Source organism: Mobula hypostoma, chromosome 4 (assembly GCF_963921235.1).
Source record: "Mobula hypostoma chromosome 4, sMobHyp1.1, whole genome shotgun sequence".
NCBI lineage: Eukaryota > Metazoa > Chordata > Chondrichthyes > Myliobatiformes > Myliobatidae > Mobula > Mobula hypostoma.
In genome coordinates, this window is record NC_086100.1 from 200503656 (window position 1) to 200524386 (window position 20731).

A 20731-nucleotide genomic window follows, 5' to 3' on the forward strand; every position below is an offset into this window, starting at 1 on the left:
GCGAGGGGGGGTTGAGTGTGGGAGAGAGAGTGAGGGAGAGTTGAGTGTGGCTGAGAGGGCGAGGGAGGGTCGAGTGTGGTGGAGAGAGTGAGGGGGTTTGAGTGTGGGGGAGAGAGCGAGGGGGTTTGAGTGCGGGGGAGAGAGCGAGGGGGGTTGAGTGTGCGGAGAGAGCGAGGGGGGAGTTGAGTGTGGGGGAGAGAGCGGGGGGGTCGAGTGTGGGGAGAGAGCAAGGGGGCGCTGAGTGTGGTGGAGAGAGTGTGGGGATTGAGTGTGGGGGAGAGAGCGAGGGGGTTCGAGTGTGGGGGAGAGAGCAAGGTCGAGTGTGGGGGAGAGAGTGAGGGGGGGTTGAGTGTGGGGGAGAGAGTGAGGGGGGTTGAGTGTGGGGGAGAGAGTGAGGGGGGTTGAGTGTGGGGGAGAGAGCGAGGTCGAGTGTGGGAGAGAGAGCAAGGGGGGGTCGAGTGTGGGGGAGAGAGCGAGGGGGGGTCGAGTGTGGGGGAGAGAGCGAGGGGGGGTTGATTGTGGGAGAGAGAGCGAAGGGGGGTTGAGTGTGGGGAGAGAGCGAGGGGGGGTTGAGTGTGGGGAGAGAGCGAGGGGGTTAGATTGTGGGAGAGAGAGCAAGGGGGGTTGAGTGTGGGGAGAGAGCAAGGGGGTTCGAGTGTTGGGGAGAGAGCGAGGGGGGTTGAGTGTGGGGGAGAGAGTGAGGGAGAGTTGAGTGTGGGGGAGAGAGCAAGGTCGAGTGTGGGGGAGAGAGTGAGGTGGGGTTGAGTGTGGGGGAGAGAGTGAGGGGGGTTGTGTGGGGGAGAGAGTGAGGGGGGTTGAGTGTGGGGGAGAGAGCGAGGGGAGGTTGAGTGTGGGGGAGAGAGCGAGGGGGGTTTGAGTGTGGGGGAGAGAGCGAGGGGGTGTGAGTGTGGTGGAGAGAGTGAGGGGGTTTGAGTGTGGGGGAGAGAGCAAGGGGGGTTGAGTGAGTGTGGGGGAGAGAGTGGGGCGGTCAAGTGTGGGGGAGAGAGCGAGGGGGGTTGAGTGTGGGGGAGAGAGCTAGGGAGGGTCGAGTGTGGGGGAGAGAGCAAGGGGGTTCGAGTGTGGGGGAGAGAGCGAGGGGGGTTTGAGTGTGGGAGAGAGAGCGAGGGGGGTTGAGTGTGGGGGAGAGAGTGAGGGAGAGTTGAGTGTGGGGGAGAGAGCGAGGGAGGGTCGAGTGTGGGGGAGAGAGCGAGGGGGGTTTGAGTGTGGGGGAGAGAGCGAGGGGGGTTTGAGTGTGGGGGAGAGAGCGAGGGGGGGTTGAGTATGGGAGAGAGAGCGAGGGGGGGTTGAGTGTGGGAGAGAGAGCGAGGTGGGGTTGAGTGTGGGGGAGAGAGCGAGGGAGGGTCGAGTGTGGGGGAGAGAGCGAGGGGGGTTTGAGTGTGGGGGAGAGAGCGAGGGTGGTTTGAGTGTGGGGGAGAGAGCGAGTGGGTTTGAGTGTGGTGGAGAGAGCGAGGGAGGGTCGTGTGTGGGGGAGAGAGTGAGGGGGGGTTGAGTGTGCGGAGAGAGCGAGGGGGGGTTGAGTGTGGGGAGAGAGCGAGGGGGGTTGAGTGTGGGGGAGAGAGCAAGGGGGTTTGAGTGTGCGGAGAGAGCAAGGGGGGTTGAGTGTGGGGGGGAGAGTGAGGGGGGTTGAGTGTGAGTGAGAGAGCGAGGGAGTGTCGAGTGTGGGGGAGAGAGCGAGGGGGTTTGAGTGGGAGAGAGAGCGAGTGGGGTTGAGTGTGGGGGAGAGAGCGAGGGGGGTTTTGAGTGCGGTGAGAGAGCGAGGGGTTGTTGAGTGTTGGGGAGAGAGCGAGGGGGGTTGAGTGTGGGGGAGAGAGCGAGGGGGTTGAGTGTGGGGGAGAGAGCAAGTGGGGTTGAGTGAGTGTGGGGGAGAGAGTGAAGGGGGTCAAGTGTGGGGGAGAGAGCGAGGGGGGTTGAGTGTGGGGGAGAGAGCGAGGGAGGGTCGAGTGTGGGGGAGAGAGCGAGGGGGTTGAGTGTTGGGGAGAGAGCGAGGAGGGGTTCAGTGTGGGGAGAGAGTGAGGGGGGTCGAGTGTTGGGGAGAGAGCGAGGGGGGTTGAGTGTGGCGGAGAGAGCGAGGGGGGGTTGAGTGTGGGGGAGAGAGCGAGGTCGAGTGTGGGAGAGAGAGCGAGGTGGGGTCAAGTGTGGGGGAGAGAGCGAGGGGGGTTGAGTGTGGGTGAGAGAGCTAGATCAAGTGTGGGAGAGAGAGCGAGGGGGGTCGAGTGTGGGGGAGAGAGCGCGCGGGGGTCGAGTGTGGGGGAGAGAGTGAGGGGGGTTGATTGTGGGGTAGAGAGCGAGGGGGGTTGAGTGTGGGGAGAGAGCGAGGGGGGTAGAGTGTGAGGAGAGAGCAAGGTGGGTTCGAGTGTGGGGGAGAGAGCGAGGGGGGAGTTGAGTGTGGGGGGGAGAGAGCGGGGGGGTCGAGTGTGGGGAGAGAGCGAGGGGGGGCTGAGTGTGGTGGAGAGAGTGAGGGGGGCTGAGTGTGGGGGAGAGAGCGAGGGGGTTCGAGTGTGGGGGGAGAGCAAGGTCGAGTGTGGGGGAGAGAGTGAGGGGTCATTGAGTGTGGGGGAGAGAGTGAGGGGGGGTTGAGTGTGGGGGAGAGAGTGAGGGGGGTTGAGTGTGGGGGAGAGAGTGAGAGAGAGTTGAGTGTGGGGGAGAGAGCGAGGGAGTGTCGAGTGTGGGGGAGAGAGCGAGGGGGTTTGAGTGTGGGGGAGAGGGCGAGGGGGGTTGAGTGTGGGGGAGAGAGTGAGGGAGAGTTGAGTGTGGGGGAGAGAGCGAGGGAGGGTCGAGTGTGGGGGAGAGAGTGAGGGGGGTTGAGTGTTGCGGAGAGAGCAAGTGGGAGTTGAGTGTGGGGGAGAGAGCGAGAGGGTTTGAGTGTGGGGGAGAGAGCGAGGGGGGTTGAGTGTGTGGGAGAGAGCGAGGGGAGGTTGAGTGTTGGGGAGAGAGCGAGGGGGGTTGTGTGTGGGGGAGAGAGAGAGGGGGTTGAGTGTGGGGGAGAGAGCGAGGGGGTTGAGTGTGGGGGAGAGAGCAAGGGGGGTTGAGTGAGTGTGGGGGAGAGAGTGGGGGGGTCAAGTGTGGGGGAGAGAGCGAGGGGGGTTGAGTGTGGGGGAGAGAGCGAGGGGGGGTTGAGTGTGGGAGAGAGAGCGAGGGGGGGTTGAGTGTGGGAGAGAGAGCAAGGGGGGTTGAGTGTGGGAGAGAGAGCGAGGGGGGTTGAGTGTGGGGGAGAGAGTGAGGGAGAGTTGAGTGTGGGGGAGAGAGCGAGGGAGGGTCGAGTGTGGGGGAGAGAGCGAGGGGGGTTTGAGTGTGGGGGAGAGAGCGAGGGGGTGTGAGTGTGGTGGAGAGAGTGAGGGGGTTTGAGTGTGGGGGAGAGAGCGAGGGGGTTTGAGTGTGGGGGAGAGAGCGAGGGGGGTTGAGTGTGCTGAGAGAGCGAGGGGGGGTTGAGTGTGGGGGAGAGAGCGAGGGGGTTTGAGTGTGGGGGAGAGAGCGAGGGAGTATCGAGTGTGGGGGAGAGAGCGAGGGGGTTTGAGTGTGGGGGAGAGAGCGAGGGGGGTTTTGAGTGCGGGGAGAGAGCGAGGGGTTGTTGAGTGTTGGGGAGAGAGCGAGGGGGGTTGAGTGTGGGGGAGAGAGCGAGGGGGTTGAGTGTCGGGGAGAGAGCAAGTGGGGTTGAGTGAGTGTGGGGGAGAGAGCGAGGGGGGTTGATTGTGGGGGAGAGAGCGACGGAGGGTCGAGTGTGGGGGAGAGAGCGAGGGGGTTGAGTGTTGGGGAGAGAGCGAGGAGGGGTTCAGTGTGGGGAGAGAGTGCGGGGGTTCGAGTGTTGGGGAGAGAGCGAGGGGGGTTGAGTGTGGCGGAGAGAGCGAGGGGGGGTTGAGTGTGGGGGAGAGAGCGAGGTCGAGTGAGAGCGAGGGGGGGGTCGAGTGTGGGTGAGAGAGCGAGGGGGGTTGAGTGTGGGGGAGAGAGCGAGGTCAAGTGTGGGAGAGAGAGCGAGGGGGGGTCGAGTGTGGGGCAGAGAGCGAGCGGGGGTCGAGTGTTGGGGAGAGAGTGAGGGGGGTTGATTGTGGGGGAGAGAGCGAGGGGGGTTGATTGTGGGGTAGAGAGCGAGGGGGGGATGAGTGTGGGGAGAGAGCGAGTGGGGTGAGTGTGGGGAGAGAGCAAGGGGGGTTCGAGTGTGGGGGAGAGAGCGAGGGGGGGGTTGAGTGTGGGGGAGAGTGCGGGGGGGTCGAGTGTGGGGAGAGAGCGAGGGGGGGCTGAGTGGTGGAGAGAGTGAGGGGGCTGAGTGTGGGGGAGAGAGCGAGGGGGTTCGAGTGTGGGGGAGAGAGCGAGGTCGAGTGTGGGGGAGAGAGTGAGGGGGGTTGAGTGTGGGGGAGAGAGCGAGGTCGAGTGTGGGAGAGAGAGCGAGGGGAGGTCGAGTGTGGGGGAGAGAGCGAGCGGGGGTCGAGTGTGGGGGAGAGAGCGAGGGGGGATTGATTGTGGGAGAGAGAGCGAGGGGGGGTTGGGTGTGGGGAGAGAGCGAGGGGGGGTTGAGTGTTGCGGAGAGAGCAAGGGGGTTCGAGTGTGGGAGAGAGAGCGAGGGGGGGTTGAATGTGGGGGAGAGAGCAAGTGGGGTTGAGTGAGTGTGGGGGAGAGAGCGAGGGGGGTTGAGTGTGGGGGAGAGAGCGAGGGGGGTTGAGTGTTGGGGAGAGAGCGAGGGGGGTGAGTGTGGGGGAGAGAGCGAGGGGGGGTTGGGTGTGGGGAGAGAGCGAGGGGGGGTTGAGTGTTGCGGAGAGAGCAAGGGGGTTCGAGTGTGGGAGAGAGAGCGAGGGGGGGTTGAATGTGGGGGAGAGAGCAAGTGGGGTTGAGTGAGTGTGGGGGAGAGAGCAAGGGGGGTCGAGTGTGGGGGAGAGAGCGAGGGGGTTGAGTGTTGGGGAGAGAGCGAGGAGGGGTTCAGTGTGGGGAGAGAGTGAGGGGGGTCGAGTGTTGGGGAGAGAGCGAGGGGGGTTGAGTGTGGCGGAGAGAGCGAGGGGGGGTTGAGTGTGGGGGAGAGAGCGAGGTCGAGTGTGGGAGAGAGAGCGAGGGGGGGTCGAGTGTGGGGGAGAGAGCGAGGGGGGTTGAGTGTGGGGGGAGAGAGCGAGGTCAAGTGTGGGAGAGAGAGCGAGGGGGGGTCGAGTGTGGGGGAGAGAGCGAGCGGGGGTCGAGTGTGGGGGAGAGACTGAGGGGGGTTGATTGTTGGGTAGAGAGCGAGGGGGGGTTGAGTGTGGGGAGAGAGCGAGGGGGGTAGAGTGTGGGGAGAGAGCGAGGGGGGTAGAGTGTGGGGAGAGAGCAAGGTGGGTTCGAGTGTGGGGGAGAGAGCGAGGGGGGGTTGAGTGTGGGGGAGAGAGCGGGGGGGTTCGAGTGTGGGGAGAGAGCGAGGGGGTGCTGAGTGTGGTGGAGAGAGTCAGGGGGGCTGAGTGTGGGGGAGAGAGCGAGGGGGTTCGAGTGTGGGGGAGAGAGCGAGGTCGAGTGTGGGGGAGAGAGTGAGGGGTCGTTGAGTGTGGGGGAGAGAGTGAGGGGGGGTTGAGTGTGGGGGAGAGAGTGAGGGGGGTTGAGTGTGGGGGAGAGAGTGAGGGAGAGTTGAGTGTGGGGGAGAGAGCGAGGGAGTGTCGAGTGTGGGGGAGAGAGCGAGGGGGTTTGAGTGTGGGGGAGAGGGCGAGGGGGGTTGAGTGTGGGAGAGAGAGTGAGGGAGAGTTGAGTGTGGGGGAGAGAGCGAGGGAGGGTCGAGTGTGGGGGAGAGAGTGAGGGGGGTTGAGTGTTGCGGAGAGAGCAAGTGGGGGTTGAGTGTGGGGGAGAGAGCAAGAGGGTTTGAGTGTGGGGGAGAGAGCGAGGGGATTGAGTGTGGGGGAGAGAGCAAGGGGGGTTGAGTGAGTGTGGGGGAGAGAGTGGGGGTGTCAAGTGTGGGGGAGAGAGCGAGGGGGATTGAGTGTGGGGGAGAGAGCTAGGGAGGGTCGAGTGTGGGGGAGAGAGGAAGGGGGTTCGAGTGTGGGGGAGAGAGTGAGGGGGGTTTGAGTGTGGGAGAGAGAGCGAGGGGGGGTTGAGTGTGGGAGAGAGAGCGAGGGGGGTTGAGTGTGGGGGAGAGAGTGAGGGAGAGTTGAGTGTGGGGGAGAGAGCGAGGGAGGGTCGAGTGTGGGGGAGAGAGCGAGGGGGGTTTGAGTGTGCTGAGAGAGCGAGGGGGGGTTGAGTGTGGGGGAGAGAGCGAGGGGGTTTGAGTGTGGGGGAGAGAGTGAGGGAGAGTTAGGTGTGGGGGAGAGAGCGAGGGAGGGTCGAGTGTGGGGGAGAGAGCGAGGGGGTTGAGTGTGGGGGAGAGAGCAAGTGGGGTTGAGTGAGTGTGGGGGAGAGAGTGAAGGGGGTCAAGTGTGGGGGAGAGAGCGAGGGGGGTTGAGTGTGGGGGAGAGAGCGAGGGAGGGTCGAGTGTGGGGGAGAGAGCGAGGGGTTTGAGTGTTGAGGAGAGAGCGAGGAGGGGTTCAGTGTGGGGAGAGAGTGAGGGGGGTCGAGTGTTGGGGAGAGAGCGAGGGGGTTGAGTGTGGCGGAGAGAGCGAGGGGGGGTTGAGTGTGGGGGAGAGAGCGAGGTCGAGTGTGGGGAGAGAGTGAGGGGGGTCGAGTGTTGGGGAGAGAGCGAGGGGGGTTGAGTGTGGCGGAGAGAGCGAGGGGGGGTTGAGTGTGGGGGAGAGAGCGAGGTCGAGTGTGGGAGAGAGAGCGAGGTGGGGTCAAGTGTGGGGGAGAGAGCGAGGGGGGTTGAGTGTGGGGGAGAGAGCAGGTCAAGTGTGGGAGAGAGAGCGAGGGGGGTCGAGTGTGGGGGAGAGAGCGAGCGGGGGTCGAGTGTGGGGGAGAGAGTGAGGGGGGTTGATTGTGGGGTAGAGAGCGAGGGGGGTTGAGTGTGGGGAGAGAGCGAGGGGGGTAGAGTGTGAGGAGAGAGCAAGGTGGGTTCGAGTGTGGGGGAGAGAGCGAGGGGGGAGTTGAGTGTGGGGGAGAGAGCGGGGGGGTCGAGTGTGGGGAGAGAGCGAGGGGGGGCTGAGTGTGGTGGAGAGAGTGAGGGGGGCTGAGTGTGGGGGAGAGAGCGAGGGTGTTCGAGTGTGGGGGAGAGAGCAAGGTCGAGTGTGGGGGAGAGAGTGAGGGGTCATTGAGTGTGGGGGAGAGAGTGAGGGGGGGTTGAGTGTGGGGGAGAGAGTGAGGGGGGTTGAGTGTGGGGGAGTGAGTGAGAGAGAGTTGAGTGTGGGGGAGAGAGCGAGGGAGTGTCGAGTGTGGGGGAGAGAGCGAGGGGGTTTGAGTGTGGGGGAGAGGGCGAGGGGGGTTGAGTGTGGGGGAGAGAGTGAGGGAGAGTTGAGTGTGGGGGAGAGAGCGAGGGAGGGTCGAGTGTGGGGGAGAGAGTGAGGGGGGTTGAGTGTTGTGGAGAGAGCAAGTGGGGGTTGAGTGTGGGGGAGAGAGCGAGAGGGTTTGAGTGTGGGGGAGAGAGCCAGGGGGGTTGAGTGTGGGGGAGAGAGCGAGGGGAGGTTGAGTGTTGGGGAGAGAGCGAGGGGGGTTGAGTGTGGGGGAGAGAGCGAGGGGGTTGAGTGTGGGGGAGAGAGCGAGGGGGTTGAGTGTGGGGGAGAGAGCAAGGGGGGTTGAGTGAGTGTGGGGGAAAGAGTGGGGGGGTCAAGTGTGGGGGAGAGAGCGAGGGGGGGTTGAGTGTGGGGGAGAGAGCTAGGGAGGGTCGAGTGTGGGGGAGAGAGAAAGGGGGTTCGAGTGTGGGGGAGAGAGCGAGGGGGGGTTGAGTGTGGGTGAGAGAGCGAGGGGGGGTTGAGTGTGGGAGAGAGAGCAAGGGGGGGTTGAGTGTGGGAGAGAGAGCGAGGGGGGTTGAGTGTGGGGGAGAGAGTGAGGGAGAGTTGAGTGTGGGGGAGAGAGCGAGGGAGGGTCGAGTGTGGGGGAGAGAGCGCGAGGGGGGTTTGAGTGTGGGGGAGAGAGCGAGGGGGTGTGAGTGTGGTGGAGAGAGAGAGGGGGTTTGAGTGTGGGGGAGAGAGCGAGGGGGTTTGAGTGTGGGGGAGAGAGCGAGGGGGGTTGAGTGTGCTGAGAGAGCGAGGGGGGGTTGAGTGTGGGGGAGAGAGCGAGGGGGTTTGAGTGTGGGGGAGAGAGCGAGGCAGTATCGAGTGTGGGGGAGAGAGCGAGGGGGTTTGAGTGTGGGGGAGAGAGCGAGGGGGGTTGAGTGTGGGGGAGAGAGCGAGGGGGGTTTTGAGTGCGGGGAGAGAGCGAGGGGTTGTTGAGTGTTGGGGAGAGAGCGAGGGGGGTTGAGTGTGGGGGAGAGAGCGAGGGGGTTGAGTGTCGGGGAGAGAGCAAGTGGGGTTGAGTGAGTGTGGGGGAGAGAGCGAGGGGGGTTGAGTGTGGGGGAGAGAGCGACGGAGGGTCGAGTGTGGGGGAGAGAGCGAGGGGGTTGAGTGTTGGGGAGAGAGCGAGGAGTGGTTCAGTGTGGGGAGAGAGTGCGGGGGGTCGAGTGTTGGGGAGAGAGCGAGGGGGGTTGAGTGTGGCGGAGAGAGCGAGGGGGGGTTGAGTGTGGGGGAGAGAGCGAGGTCGAGTGTAGGAGAGAGAGCGAGGGGGGGTCGAGTGTGGGGGAGAGAGCGAGGGGGGTTGAGTGTGGGAGAGAGAGCGAGGGGGGGTCGAGTGTGGGGGAGAGAGCGAGCGGGGGTCGAGTGTTGGGGAGAGAGTGAGGGGGGTTGATTGTGGGGGAGAGAGCGAGGGGGGTTGATTGTGGGGTAGAGAGGAGGGGGGGATGAGTGTGGGGAGAGAGCGAGTGGGGTAGGGTGTGGGGAGAGAGCAAGGGGGGTTCGAGTGTGGGGGAGAGAGCGAGGGGGGGGTTGAGTGTGGGGGAGAGAAAGGGGGGGTCGAGTGTGGGGAGTGAGCGAGGGGGGGCTGAGTGTGGTGGAGAGAGTGAGGGGGTTCGAGTGTGGGGGAGAGAGCGAGGTTGAGTGTGGGGGAGAGAGTGAGGGGGGTTGAGTGTGGGGGAGAGAGCGAGGTCGAGTGTGGGGGAGAGAGCGAGCGGGGGTCGAGTGTGGGGGAGAGAGCGAGGGGGGGTTGATTGTGGGAGAGAGAGCGAGGGGGGGTTGAGTGTGGGGAGAGAGCAAGGGGGTTCGAGTGTGGGGGAGAGAGCGAGGGGGGGTTGAGTGTGGGAGAGAGAGCGAGGGGGGGTTGAATGTGGGGGAGAGAGCAAGTGGGGTTGAGTGAGTGTGGGGGAGAGAGCGAGGGGGGTTGAGTGTGGGGGAGAGAGCGAGGGAGGGTCGAGTGTGGGGGAGAGAGCGAGGGGGTTGAGTGTTGGGGAGAGAGCGAGGAGGGGTTCAGTGTGGGGAGAGAGTGAGGGGGGTCGAGTGTTGGGGAGAGAGCGAGGGGGGTTGAGTGTGGCGGAGAGAGCGAGGGGGGGTTGAGTGTGGGGGAGAGAGCGAGGTCGAGTGTGGGAGAGAGCGCGAGGGGGGGTCGAGTGTGGGGGAGAGATCGAGGGGGGTTGAGTGTGGGGGAGAGAGCGAGGTCAAGTGTGGGAGAGAGAGCGAGGGGGGGTCGAGTGTGGGGGAGAGAGCGAGCGGGGGTCAAGTGTGGGGGAGAGAGTGAGGGGTGTTGATTGTGGGGTAGAGAGCGAGGGGGGTTTGAGTGTGGGGAGAGAGCGAGGGGGGTAGAGTGTGGGGAGAGAGCAAGGTGGGTTCGAGTGTGGGGGAGAGAGCGAGGGGGGGGTTGAGTGTGGGGGAGAGAGCGGGGGGGTTCGAGTGTGGGGAGAGAGCGAGGAGGGGCTGAGTGTGGTGGAGAGAGTCAGGGGGGCTGAGTGTGGGGGAGAGAGTGAGGTCGAGTGTGGGGGAGAGAGTGAGGGAGAGTTGAGTGTGGGGGAGAGAGCGAGGGAGTGTCGAGTGTGGGGGAGAGAGCGAGGGGGTTTGAGTGTGGGGGAGAGGGCGAGGGGGGTTGAGTGTGGGGGAGAGAGTGAGGGAGAGTTGAGTGTGGGGGAGAGAGCGAGGGAGGGTCGAGTTTGGGGGAGAGAGTGAGGGGGGTTGAGTGTTGCGGAGAGAGCAAGTGGGGGTTGAGTGTGGGGGAGAGAGCAAGGGGGGTTGAGTGAGTGTGGGGGAGAGAGTGGGGGGGTCAAGTGTGGGGGAGAGAGCGAGGGGGTTGAGTGTGGGGGAGAGAGCAAGGGGGTTGAGTGTGGGGGAGAGAGCAAGGGGGGTTGAGTGAGTGTGGGGGAGAGAGTGGGGGGGTCAAGTGTGGGGGAGAGAGCGAGGGGGGTTGAGTGTGGGGGAGAGAGCTAGGGAGGGTCGAGTGTGGGGGAGAGAGGAAGGGGCTTCGAGTGTGGGGGAGAGAGCGAGGGGGGGTTGAGTGTGGGAGAGAGAGCGGGGGGGGTTGAGTGTGGGAGAGAGAGCGAGGGGGGTTGAGTGTGGGGGAGAGAGTGAGGGAGAGTTGAGTGTGGGGGAGAGAGCGAGGGAGGGTCGAGTGTGGGGGAGATAGCGAGGGGGGTTTGAGTGTGGGGGAGAGAGCGAGGGGGTGTGAGTGTGGTGGAGAGAGTGAGGGGGTTTGAGTGTGGGGGAGAGAGCGAGGGGGTTTGAGTGTGGGGGAGAGAGCGAGGGGGGTTGAGTGTGCTGAGAGAGCGAGGGGGGGTTGAGTGTGGGGGAGAGAGCGAGGGGGTTTGAGTGTGGGGGAGAGAGCGAGGGAGAGTTGAGTGTGGGGGAGAGAGTGAGGGGGGTTGAGTGTGGGGGAGAGAGTGAGGGAGAGTTGAGTGTGGGAGAGAGAGCGAGGGAGTGTCGTGTGTGGGGGAGAGAGCGAGGGGGTTTGAGTGTGGGGGAGAGAGCGAGTGGGGTTGAGTGTGGGGGAGAGAGCGAGGGGTTTTTGAGTGCGGGGAGAGAGCGAGGGGTGTTTTGAGTGCGGGGAGAGAGCGAGGGGTTGTTGAGTGTTGGGGAGAGAGCGAGGGGGGTTGAGTGTGGGGGAGAGAGCGATGGGGTTGAGTGTCGGGGAGAGAGCAAGTGGGGTTGAGTGAGTGTGGGTGAGAGAGCGAGGGGGGTTGAGTGTGGGGGAGAGAGCGACGGAGGGTCGAGTGTGGGGGAGAGAGCGAGGGGGTCGAGTGTTGGGGAGAGAGCGAGGGGGGTTGAGTGTGGCGGAGAGAGCGAGGGGGGGTTGAGTGTGGGGGAGAGAGCGAGGTCGAGTGTGGGAGAGAGAGCGAGGGGGGGTCGAGTGTGGGGGAGAGAGCGAGGGGGGTTGAGTGTGGGGGAGAGAGCGAGGTCAAGTGTGGGAGAGAGAGCGAGCTGGGGTCGAGTGTGGGGGAGAGAGCGAGCGGGGGTCGAGTGTTGGGGAGAGAGTGAGGGGGGTTGATTGTGGGGGAGAGAGCGAGGGGGGTTGATTGTGGGGTAGAGAGCGAGGGGGGGATGAGTGTGGGGAGAGAGCGTGTGGGGTAGAGTGTGGGGAGAGAGCAAGGGGGGTTCGAGTGTGGGGGAGAGAGCGAGGGGGGGGTTGAGTGTGGGGGAGAGAGCGGGGGGGTCGAGTGTGGGGAGAGAGCGAGGGGGGGCTGAGTGTGGTGGAGAGAGTGAGGGGGCTGAGTGTGGGGGAGAGAGCGAGGGGGTTCGAGTGTGGGGGAGAGAGCGATGGGGTTCGAGTGTGGGGGAGAGGGCGAGGTCGAGTGTGGGGGAGAGAGTGAGGGGGGTTGAGTGTGGGGGAGACAGCGAGGTCGAGTGTGGGAGAGAGAGCGAGGGGGGGTCGAGTGTGGGGGAGAGAGCAAGCGGGGGTCGAGTGTGGGGGAGAGAGCGAGGGGGGGTTGATTGTGGGAGAGAGAGTGAGGGGGGGTTGAGTGTGGGGAGAGAGAAAGGGGGTTCGAGTGTGGGGGAGAGAGCGAGGGGGGTTTGAGTGTTGCGGAGAGAGCAAGGGGGTTCGAGTGTGGGTGAGAAAGCGAGGGGGGGTTGAGTGTGGGAGAGAGAGCGAGGGGGGGTTGAGTGTGGGAGAGAGAGCGAGGGGGGTTGAGAGTGAGGGAGAGTTGAGTGTGGGGGAGAGAGCGAGGGAGGTTCGAGTGTGGGGGAGAGAGCGAGGGGGGTTGGAGTGTGGGGGAGAGCGAGGGGGTTTGAGTGTAGGGGAGAGAGCGAGGGGGTTTGGAGTGTGGGGGAGATAGCGAGGGGGTTTGAGTGTGGGGGAGAGAGCGAGGGGGGTTGAGTGTGGGGGATCGAGCGAGGGGGGGTTGAGTGTGGGGGATCGAGCGAGGGGGGGTTGAGTGTGGGGGGATCGAGCGAGGGGGGTTGAGTGTGGGGGAGAGAGCGAGGGGGGGTTGAGTGTGGGGGAGAGAGCGGGGGGGGTCGAGTGTGGGGAGAGAGCGAGGGGGGCTGAGTGTGGTGGAGAGAGTGAGGGGGGTTGAGTGTGGAAGAGAGAGCAAGGGGGGGTCGAGTGTGGGGGAGAGAGCGAGCGGGGGTCGAGTGTGGGGGAGAGAGCGAGGGGGGGTTGATTGTGGGAGAGAGAGCGAGGGGGGGTTGAGTGTGGGGAGAGAGCGAGGGGGGGTTGAGTGTGGGGAGAGAGCGAGGGGGTAGAGTGTGGGAGAGAGAGCAAGAGCGGGTTTGAGTGTGGGGAGAGAGCAAGGGGGTTCGAGTGTTGGGGAGAGAGCGAGGGGCGGTTGAGTGTTGCGGAGAGAGCAAGGGGGTTCGAGTGTGGGGGAGAGAGCGAGGGGGGTTGAGTGTGGGAGAGAGAACGAGGGAGGGTTGAGTGTGGGGGAGAGAGTGAGGGAGAGTTGAGTGTGGGGGAGAGGGCGAGGGAGGGTCGAGTGTGGTGGAGAGAGTGAGGGGGGGTCGAGTGTGGGGGAGAGAGCGAGGGGCGGTTGAGTGTGGGGGAGAGAGCGAGGGGGGTTGAGTGTGCGGAGAGAGCGAGGGGGGGTTGAGTGTTGGGGAGAGAGCGAGGGGGTTTGAGTGTGGGGTGAGAGCGAGGGGGGTTGAGTGTGGGGGAGAGAGCGAGGGGGGTTGAGTGTGGGGGAGAGAGCGAGGGGGGGTGGAGTGTGGGGGAGAGAGCGGGGGGGTCGAGTGTGGGGAGAGAGCGAGGGGGGGCTGAGTGTGGTGGAGAGAGTGAGGGGGGTTGAGTGTGGGGGAGAGAGCGAGGGGGTTCGAGTGTGGGGGAGAGAGCGAGGTCGAGTGTGGGGGAGAGTGAGGGGGGTTGAGTGTGGGGGAGAGAGTGAAGGGGGTTGAGTGTGGGGGAGAGAGCGAGCTCGAGTGTGGAAGAGAGAGCGAGGGGGGGTCGAGTGTGGGGGAGAGAGCGAGCGGGGGTCGAGTGTGGGGGAGAGAGCGAGGGGGGGTTGATTGTGGGAGAGAGAGCGAGGGGGGTTGAGTGTGGGGAGAGAGCGAGGGGGAGTTGAGTGTGGGGAGAGAGCAAGGGGGTTCGAGTGTGGGGGAGAGAGCAGGGGGGGTTGAGTGTGGGGAGAGAGCAAGGGGGTTCGAGTGTGGGGGAGAGAGCAGGGGGGGTTGAGTGTTGCGGAGAGAGCAAGGGGGTTCGAGTGTGGGGGAGAGAGCGAGGGGGGGTTGATTGTGGGGTAGAGAGCGAGGGGTGGTTGAGTGTGGGGAGAGCGAGGGGGGTAGAGTGTGGGGAGAGAGCAAGGGGGGTTCGAGTGTGGGGGAGAGAGTGAGGGGGTTGAGTGTGGGGGAGAGAGCGAGGGGGGGTTGAGTGTGGGGGAGAGAGCGGGGGGGTCGAGTGTGGGGGAGAGAGTGAGGGGGGTTGAGTGTGGGGGAGAGAGCGAGGGGGGTTGAGTGTGGGGGAGAGAGCGAGGGGGTTCGAGTGTGGGGGAGAGAGCGAGTGTGGGGGAGAGAGTGAGGGGGGTTGAGTGTGGGGGAGAGAGCGAGCTCGAGTGTGGAAGAGAGAGCGAGGGGGGGTCGAGTGTGGGGGAGAGAGCGAGCGGGGGTCGAGTGTGGGGGAGAGAGCGAGGGGGGGTTGATTGTGGGAGAGAGAGCGAGGGGGGTTGAGTGTGGGGAGAGAGCGAGGGGGGGTTGAGTGTGGGGAGAGAGCGAGGGGGGGTTGAGTGTGGGGAGAGAGCGAGGGGGGTTAGAGTGTGGGAGAGAGAGCAAGGGGGGGTTGAGTGTGGGGAGAGAGCAAGGGGGTTCGAGTGTGGGGGAGAGAGCGAGGGGGGGTTGAGTGTTGCGGAGAGATTGAGGGGGGCTGAGTGTGGGGGAGAGAGCGAGGTCGAGTGTGGGGGAGAGAGTGAGGGGGGTTGAGTGTGGGGGAGAGAGTGAGGGGGTTGAGTGTGGGGGAGAGAGCGAGGTCGAGTGTGGGAGAGAGAGAGAGGGGGGGTCGAGTGTGGGGGAGAGAGCGAGCGGGGGTCGAGTGTGGGGGAGAGAGCGAGGGGGGGTTGATTGTGGGAGAGAGAGCAAGGGGGACTTGAGTGTGGGGAGAGAGCAAGGGGGTTTGAGTGTGGGGGAGAGAGCGAGGGGGGGTTGAGTGTTGCGGAGAGAGCAAGGGGGTTCGAGTGTGGGGGAGAGAGCGAGGGGGGGTTGAGTGTGGGAGAGAGAGCGAGGGGGGGTTGAGTGTGGGAGAGAGAGCGAGGGGGGTTGAGAGTGAGGGAGAGTTGAGTGTGGGGGAGAGAGCGAGGGAGGTTCGAGTGTGGGGGAGAGAGCGAGGGGGGTTGGAGTGTGGGGGAGAGAGCGAGGGGGTTTGAGTGTGGGGGAGAGAGCGAGGGGGGTTGAGTGTGGGGGGATCGAGCGAGGGGGGTTGAGTGTGGGGGAGAGAGCGGGGTGGTCGAGTGTGGGGAGAGAGCGAGGGGGGCTGAGTGTGGTGGAGAGAGTGAGGGGGGTTGAGTGTGGGGGAGAGAGTGAGGGGGTTCGAGTGTGGGGGAGAGAGCGAGGTCGAGTGTGGGGGAGAGAGTGAGGTGGGTTGAGTGTGGGGGAGAGAGTGAGGGGGGTTGAGTGTGGGGGAGAGAGCGAGGGGGGGTCGAGTGTGGTGGAGAGAGTGAGGGGGGTCGAGTGTGGGAGAGAGAGCGAGGGGGAGTCGAGTGTGGGGGAGAGAGCGAGTGGGGTTGACTGTGGGGGAGAGAGCGAGGTCGAGTGTGGGAGAGAGAGCGAGGGGGTATCGAGTGTGGGGGAGAGAGCGAGGGGGGTTGAGTGTGGGGGAGAGAGCGAGGTCAAGTGTGGGAGAGAGAGCGAGGGGGGTCGATTGTGGTGGAGAGAGCGAGCGGGGGTCGAGTGTGGGGGAGAGAGCGAGGGGGGGTTGATTGTGGGGGAGAGAGCGAGGGGGGGTTGAGTGTGGGGAGAGAGCGAGGGGGGTTGAGTGTGGGGAGAGAGCGAGGGGGGTAGAATGTGGGGAGAGAGCAAGGGGGGTTCGAGTGTGGGGGAGAGAGCGAGGGGGGATTGAGTGTTGCGGAGAGAGCAAGGGGGTTCGAGTGTGGGGGAGAGAGCAAGGGGGTTCGAGTGCGGGGGAGAGAGCGAGGGGGGGTTGAGTGTGGGGGAGAGAGTGAGGGGGGGTTGAGTCTGGGGGAGAGAATAAGGGAGAGATTGAGAGGGTTTGAGTGTGGGGATGGGTGTGTGGGTGGTGGAGGGAGGGAGGGTTTGTGTGTGGGTGGGGGAGAGAGGGAGAGGTTGAGTGTGGGTGGGGGAGAGCGGGAGGGGTTGAGTGTGGGGATGGGTGTGTGGGTGGGGGAGGTAGGGAGGGTTTGAGTGTGGGTGGGGGAGAGCGGGAGGGGTTGAGTGTGGGTAGGGGAGAGCGGGAGGGGTTGAGTGTGGGGATGGGTGTGTGGGTGGGGGAGGGAGGGAGGGTTTGAGTGTGGGTGGGGGAGGGCGGGAGGGTTGAGTGTGAATGAGGGATGGAGGGTTTGAGTGTGGGTTGGGGAGAGAGGGAGGGTTGAGTGTGGGTGGGGGAGAGTGGGAGGGGTTGAGTGTGGGGATGGGTGTGTGGGTGGGGGAGGGAGGGAGGGTTTGAGTGCGGGTGGGGGAGGGAGGGAGGGAGGGTTGAGTGTGGGTGAGGGAGGGAGGGTTTGAGTGTGGGTGGGGGAGGGAGGGAGGGGTTGAGTGTGGGGATGGGTGTGTGGGTGGGGGAGGGAGGGTTTGCGTGTGGGTGGGGGAGAGCGGGAGGGGTTGAGTGTGGGGATGGGTGGGTGGGTGAGGGAGGGAGGGGTTGTGTGGGTGAAGGAGGGAGGGTTTGAGTGTGGGTGGGGGAGGGAGGGAGAGGTTAAGTGTGGGTGGGTGAGGGAGGGAGGGTTTGAGTGTGGGTGAGGGAGGGAGGGAGGGTTGAGTGTGGGTAGGGGAGAGCGGGAGGGTTTGAGTGTGGGGATGGGTGTGTGGGTGGGGGAGGGAGGGAGGGGTTGTGTGGGTGAAGGAGGGAGGGTTTGAGTGTGGGTGGGGGAGGGAGGGAGAGGTTAAGTGTGGGTGGGTGAGGGAGGGAGGGTTTGAGTGTGGGTGAGGGAGGGAGGGAGGGTTGAGTGTGGGTAGGGGAGAGCGGGAGGGTTTGAGTGTGGGGATGGGTGTGTGGGTGGGGGAGGGAGGGTGAGGGGTATCTATTCAGAAGGGTCAGTGAGAGGGTTCAGGTGGGTGGAGAGAGCGAGAATGGGTTGTATGGGAGAAGGAAGAGGATTTTGGGTTGAGGGTTAGAACTACATCCTAACTCACTGGCCTCTCCCTGGGATCTCTATTTCTCTGCCGGGATTGCCAACTTGGAGAATTCTGCAGCAGACGTCGGGAAGCATTTGACCATCAGCAAAATGTTCCAAGTCCCGGATCCTCGGCCCTCGGGGTGCGGGACGGAATCTCCCCTCAGCCCCTGTACCAACCCTGCACAGAACCCCGAGCTTCGGAAGGATCGGCAGCCTCCGCTCCGGTGCGACGCGGGATTTGGAGCGGCGCTGCAGCTTCGTTACCTGTGTTGGATCCGGTGACGATGGCCGTCTTGCCGGTGAGATCCACGGGGCAATCCTTGGGTCTCCAGCAGCCCTTCCTCTGTAACCGGACCACCAAGTAAAGGAGGATGGAAGCCACGAACCAGAGAGGATGGGAGGTGAGAGAGGAGAGGACGGAGATAATGGAACTGAGCTGTACGCGATCCATGTTCCCTGCGAACTGTGACGGGACGTTTCTCAGAATACACGCTCAGCTCAGAGTACAACGTCCCACCGTTAAAGGGACTTTGACAACACACACTCCGAGGTCGGGAGGGATGTGGTGTTTGGCCAGAGGACCTTATGACACACGTTTGTACCCAGAGAAACACACGGAAATATTCAAACTTCAAAATAAATTTATTATCAATCTACATATGATCCATTTTCCTGCGGGCATTCACAGAATCAATGAAAAACAAAGACAGACAGTGTGAGAAAGTCAGTACATTCTGCAAATACACACAGAAAAACAACAAATTGATAATGACACTAATCGATAAATAATGTTGAGAACACGACTGGTGTCCTGAGCTGCGTACAGTCGTTTTCAATGCAGGAAATATCATAGGAGGTCAGGTGAGCTGAAGGCATGGATCAACACCTGGGACTCAGACATTGTAGCCATTGGTGAGACCTGGTTGCAGGAGGGGGCAGGACTGGCAGCTCAACATTCCAGGGTTCTGTTGTATTAATTGTGACAGGGTGGGATGGATTAAAAGAGGAGGGATGGTGTTACTAGTCAGAGATAATATCAGTTCAGTGCTCAGTCAGGACAAACTGGATAACTGGTCTGGTCAGGCATGGGGCAACAAGGCCCTTCCCTAGTTGCCTCATGTGGCGATGAGCTGCCTTCTTGATCTGCTGCAGTCCCCGAGGTGTGGGGACACCCACAGTGCTGTTAGGGAGGGGATTCCATGATTTTGACCCAGTGACAATGAGGGAAAGTGATATGTTTCCAGGTCAGGATGGTGAGTGATTTGGAGGGGGATTTCCAAGTGGTGGTGTTCCCAGGTATCTGCTGCTCTTGTTCTTCCAGACGGTAGCAGTTGTGGGTCTGGAAGGTGCTTCTTTAGGAACTGTGGTGTGTTGTTGCAGAGCATCTTGTAGATAGTACACACTGGAACTGTTTGTCGATGGTGGAGGGACTGGATGCTTTGGGAAGGGGAACCAATCAAGTGGGCTGCCTTGTACTGGATGGTGTCGAGCTTCTTGAGTGTCGATGGAGTTGCACTCACCCAGGCGAGTGGTGAGTATTCCTGACCTGACCTGACCTGACCTGAGTGGACAGGCTTTGGGGAATCAGAAGGTAAGTTACACTCCACAGGGTTCCTAGCCTTTGACCTGCTGTGGTAGCCACGGTGTCGAAATGGCGAGAGCAGTTCAGTTTCCTGTTGAAGGTAACCCCAGGATGTTGATAGCAGGGGATTCAGTGATGGTGGTGCCACTGAATGTTAAGGGACGATGGTTAGAGCCTCTCTTGTTGGAGATGGTCATTGTCTGGCACTTGCATGGCTCGAATGTTACGTGCCACTTGTCAGCCCAAACCTGGAGATTGTCCAGGTCCAGCTGCATTTGGGTATGAACTGCTTCACTATCTGAGGAGTCACGAATGGTGCAGAACGTTGTGCTGTCATCTGTGAACATCCCCACTTCTGACCTTATGACAGACGGAGGGTCACTGTTGACGCAAATGAAGATGGTTGTCCCTCAGACACTTGCCTGAGGAACTCCCGCAGTGATGTCCTGAGGATGAGATGGTTGTCCTCCAACCATCACAACCGTCTTCCTTTGTGTCAGGTATGATTCCAACCAGTGGAGGGTTTTCCCCCTAATTCCCATTGACTCCATTTCAGCTCAGCAACCTTGATGCCATACTCAGAAAGCTATGACCACGTTAACACACCAGCAGCAGTCCGACAGAATTAGAGGAACAAACTTGAAAAGGAGATCGCCGACTGTTGCAAGGAATATAAGGTTGCTATAGTAGGTGATATTAACTTTCCACATTTTGACTGGAGTCTCATACTGTCAAAGGACTAGATGGGACAGAGTTTGTCAAATGTGTTCAGGAAAGTTTTTCATCAACGCATAGAAGTCCCAGTGAGAGAGCATGCTACACATTAGACCATAAGATATAGGAACAGAAGTAGGCCATTTGGCCCATTGAGTCTGCTCCCCCGTTCAGTCATGGGCTGATTCAATTCTTCCAGTCATCCCTAATCCTGTGCCTACTCCTCATACCTTTTGATGCCCTGGTTAATCAAGAACCTCTACCTTAAATGCACCCAATGACTTGGCCTCCACAGCTGTTCATGGCAACAAATTCCAGAGATTTACCACCCTCTGACTAAAGTAATTTCTCCGCATCTCTGTTCTAGATGGACGTCCTTTCATCCTGAAGTCATCCCCTCGTGTCCTCAACTCCTTTACCATGGGAAATAACCCCCCTTATTCTCCTGAACTCCGGGGAATACAGCCCAAGAACTGCCAGACGTTCCTCATATGGTAACCCTTTCATTCCTGGAATCATTCTCATGAATCTTCTTTGAACCCTCTCCAGTGTCAGTATATCCTTTCTAAAATATGGAGCCCAAAACTGCACACAATATTCCAAGTGTGGTCTCTCGAGTTCCTTATAGAGCCTTAACATCATATCCCTGCTCTTATATTCTATACCTCTAGAAATGAATGCCAACATTGCATTTTTCTTCTTCATCACTGACTCAACTGGGAGGTTAACCTTTAGGGTATCCTGCACAAGGACTCCCAAGTTCCTTTGCATCTCTGCATTTTGAATTTCCTCCCCATCTAAATAATAGTCTACTCATTTATTTCTCCACCCAAAGTGCATGATCATGCACTTTCCAACATTGTATTTCATTTGCCACTTCTTCATCCATTCCCCTAAACTATTTAAGTCTCTCTGCAGGCTCTCCATTTTCTCAACACTACCCACTCCTCCACCTATCTTTGTATCATCAGCAAATTTAGCCACAAATCCATTAATCCCATAGTCCAAATCATTGACATACATTGTAAAAAGCAGCGGTCCCAACACCGACCCCTGTGGAACTCTACTGGTAACTGGCAGCCAGCCAGAATAGGATCTCTTTATTCTCACTCTCTGTTTTCTGCTGATTAGCCAATGCTCCACCCATGCTAGTAACTCCCCTGTAATTCCATGGGCTCTTATCTTGCTAAGGCTGACAAGGGAAATTAGGGATAGTATCAATTCCAAAGAAGAAGCATACAAATTAGCCAGAAAAAGCGGCTCACCTGAGGACTGGGAGAAATTCAGAGTCCAGCAGAGGAGGACAAAGGGCTTAATTAGGAAAGGGAAAAAAAATTATGAGAGAAAGCTGGCAGGGAACATAAAAACTGACTGTAAAAGCTTTTATAGATATGTGAAAAGAAAAAGATTGGTTAAGACAAATGTAGGTCTCTTACAGTCAGAAACAGCTGAATTGATCATGGGGAACAAGGACATGGCAGACCAGTTGAATAACTACTTTGGTTCTGTCTTCACTAAGGAGGACATAAATAATCTTCCGGAAATAGTAGGGGACCGAGGGTCTAGTGAGATGGAAGAACTGAGGGAAATACGTGGTCGTAGGGAAGTGGTGTTAGGTAAATTGAAGGGATTGAAGGCAGATAAATCCCCTGGGCCAGATGGTCTGCATCCCAGTGTGCCTAAGGAAGTAACACAAGAAATAGTGGATGCATTAGTGATAAATTTTCAAAACTCGTTAGATTCTGGACTAGTTCCTGAGGATTGGAGGGTGGCTAATGTAACCCCACTTTTTAAAAAAGGAGGGAGAGAGAAACCGGGGAATTATAGGCCGGTTAGCCTAACATCGGTGGTGGGGAAACTGCTGGAGTCAGTTATCAAGGATGTGATAA

The 20731-nt window shown here is 61.4% G+C and overlaps 1 protein-coding gene across 1 annotated transcript in view; it reads right to left on the reverse strand.

The window, feature by feature from the left end:
* The window catches only part of LOC134345031 (retinol dehydrogenase 11-like), a 67840-nt gene extending 50830 nt beyond the window's left edge, over positions 1-17010 (reverse strand). The window contains exon 1 of the mRNA XM_063045164.1: positions 16811-17010. Coding sequence (XP_062901234.1) covers positions 16811-16997 — 187 coding nt within the window. The 5' untranslated portion in view covers positions 16998-17010. The remainder of the gene's footprint in view (positions 1-16810) is intronic.
* Positions 17011-20731: the final 3721 nt, after the last annotated feature.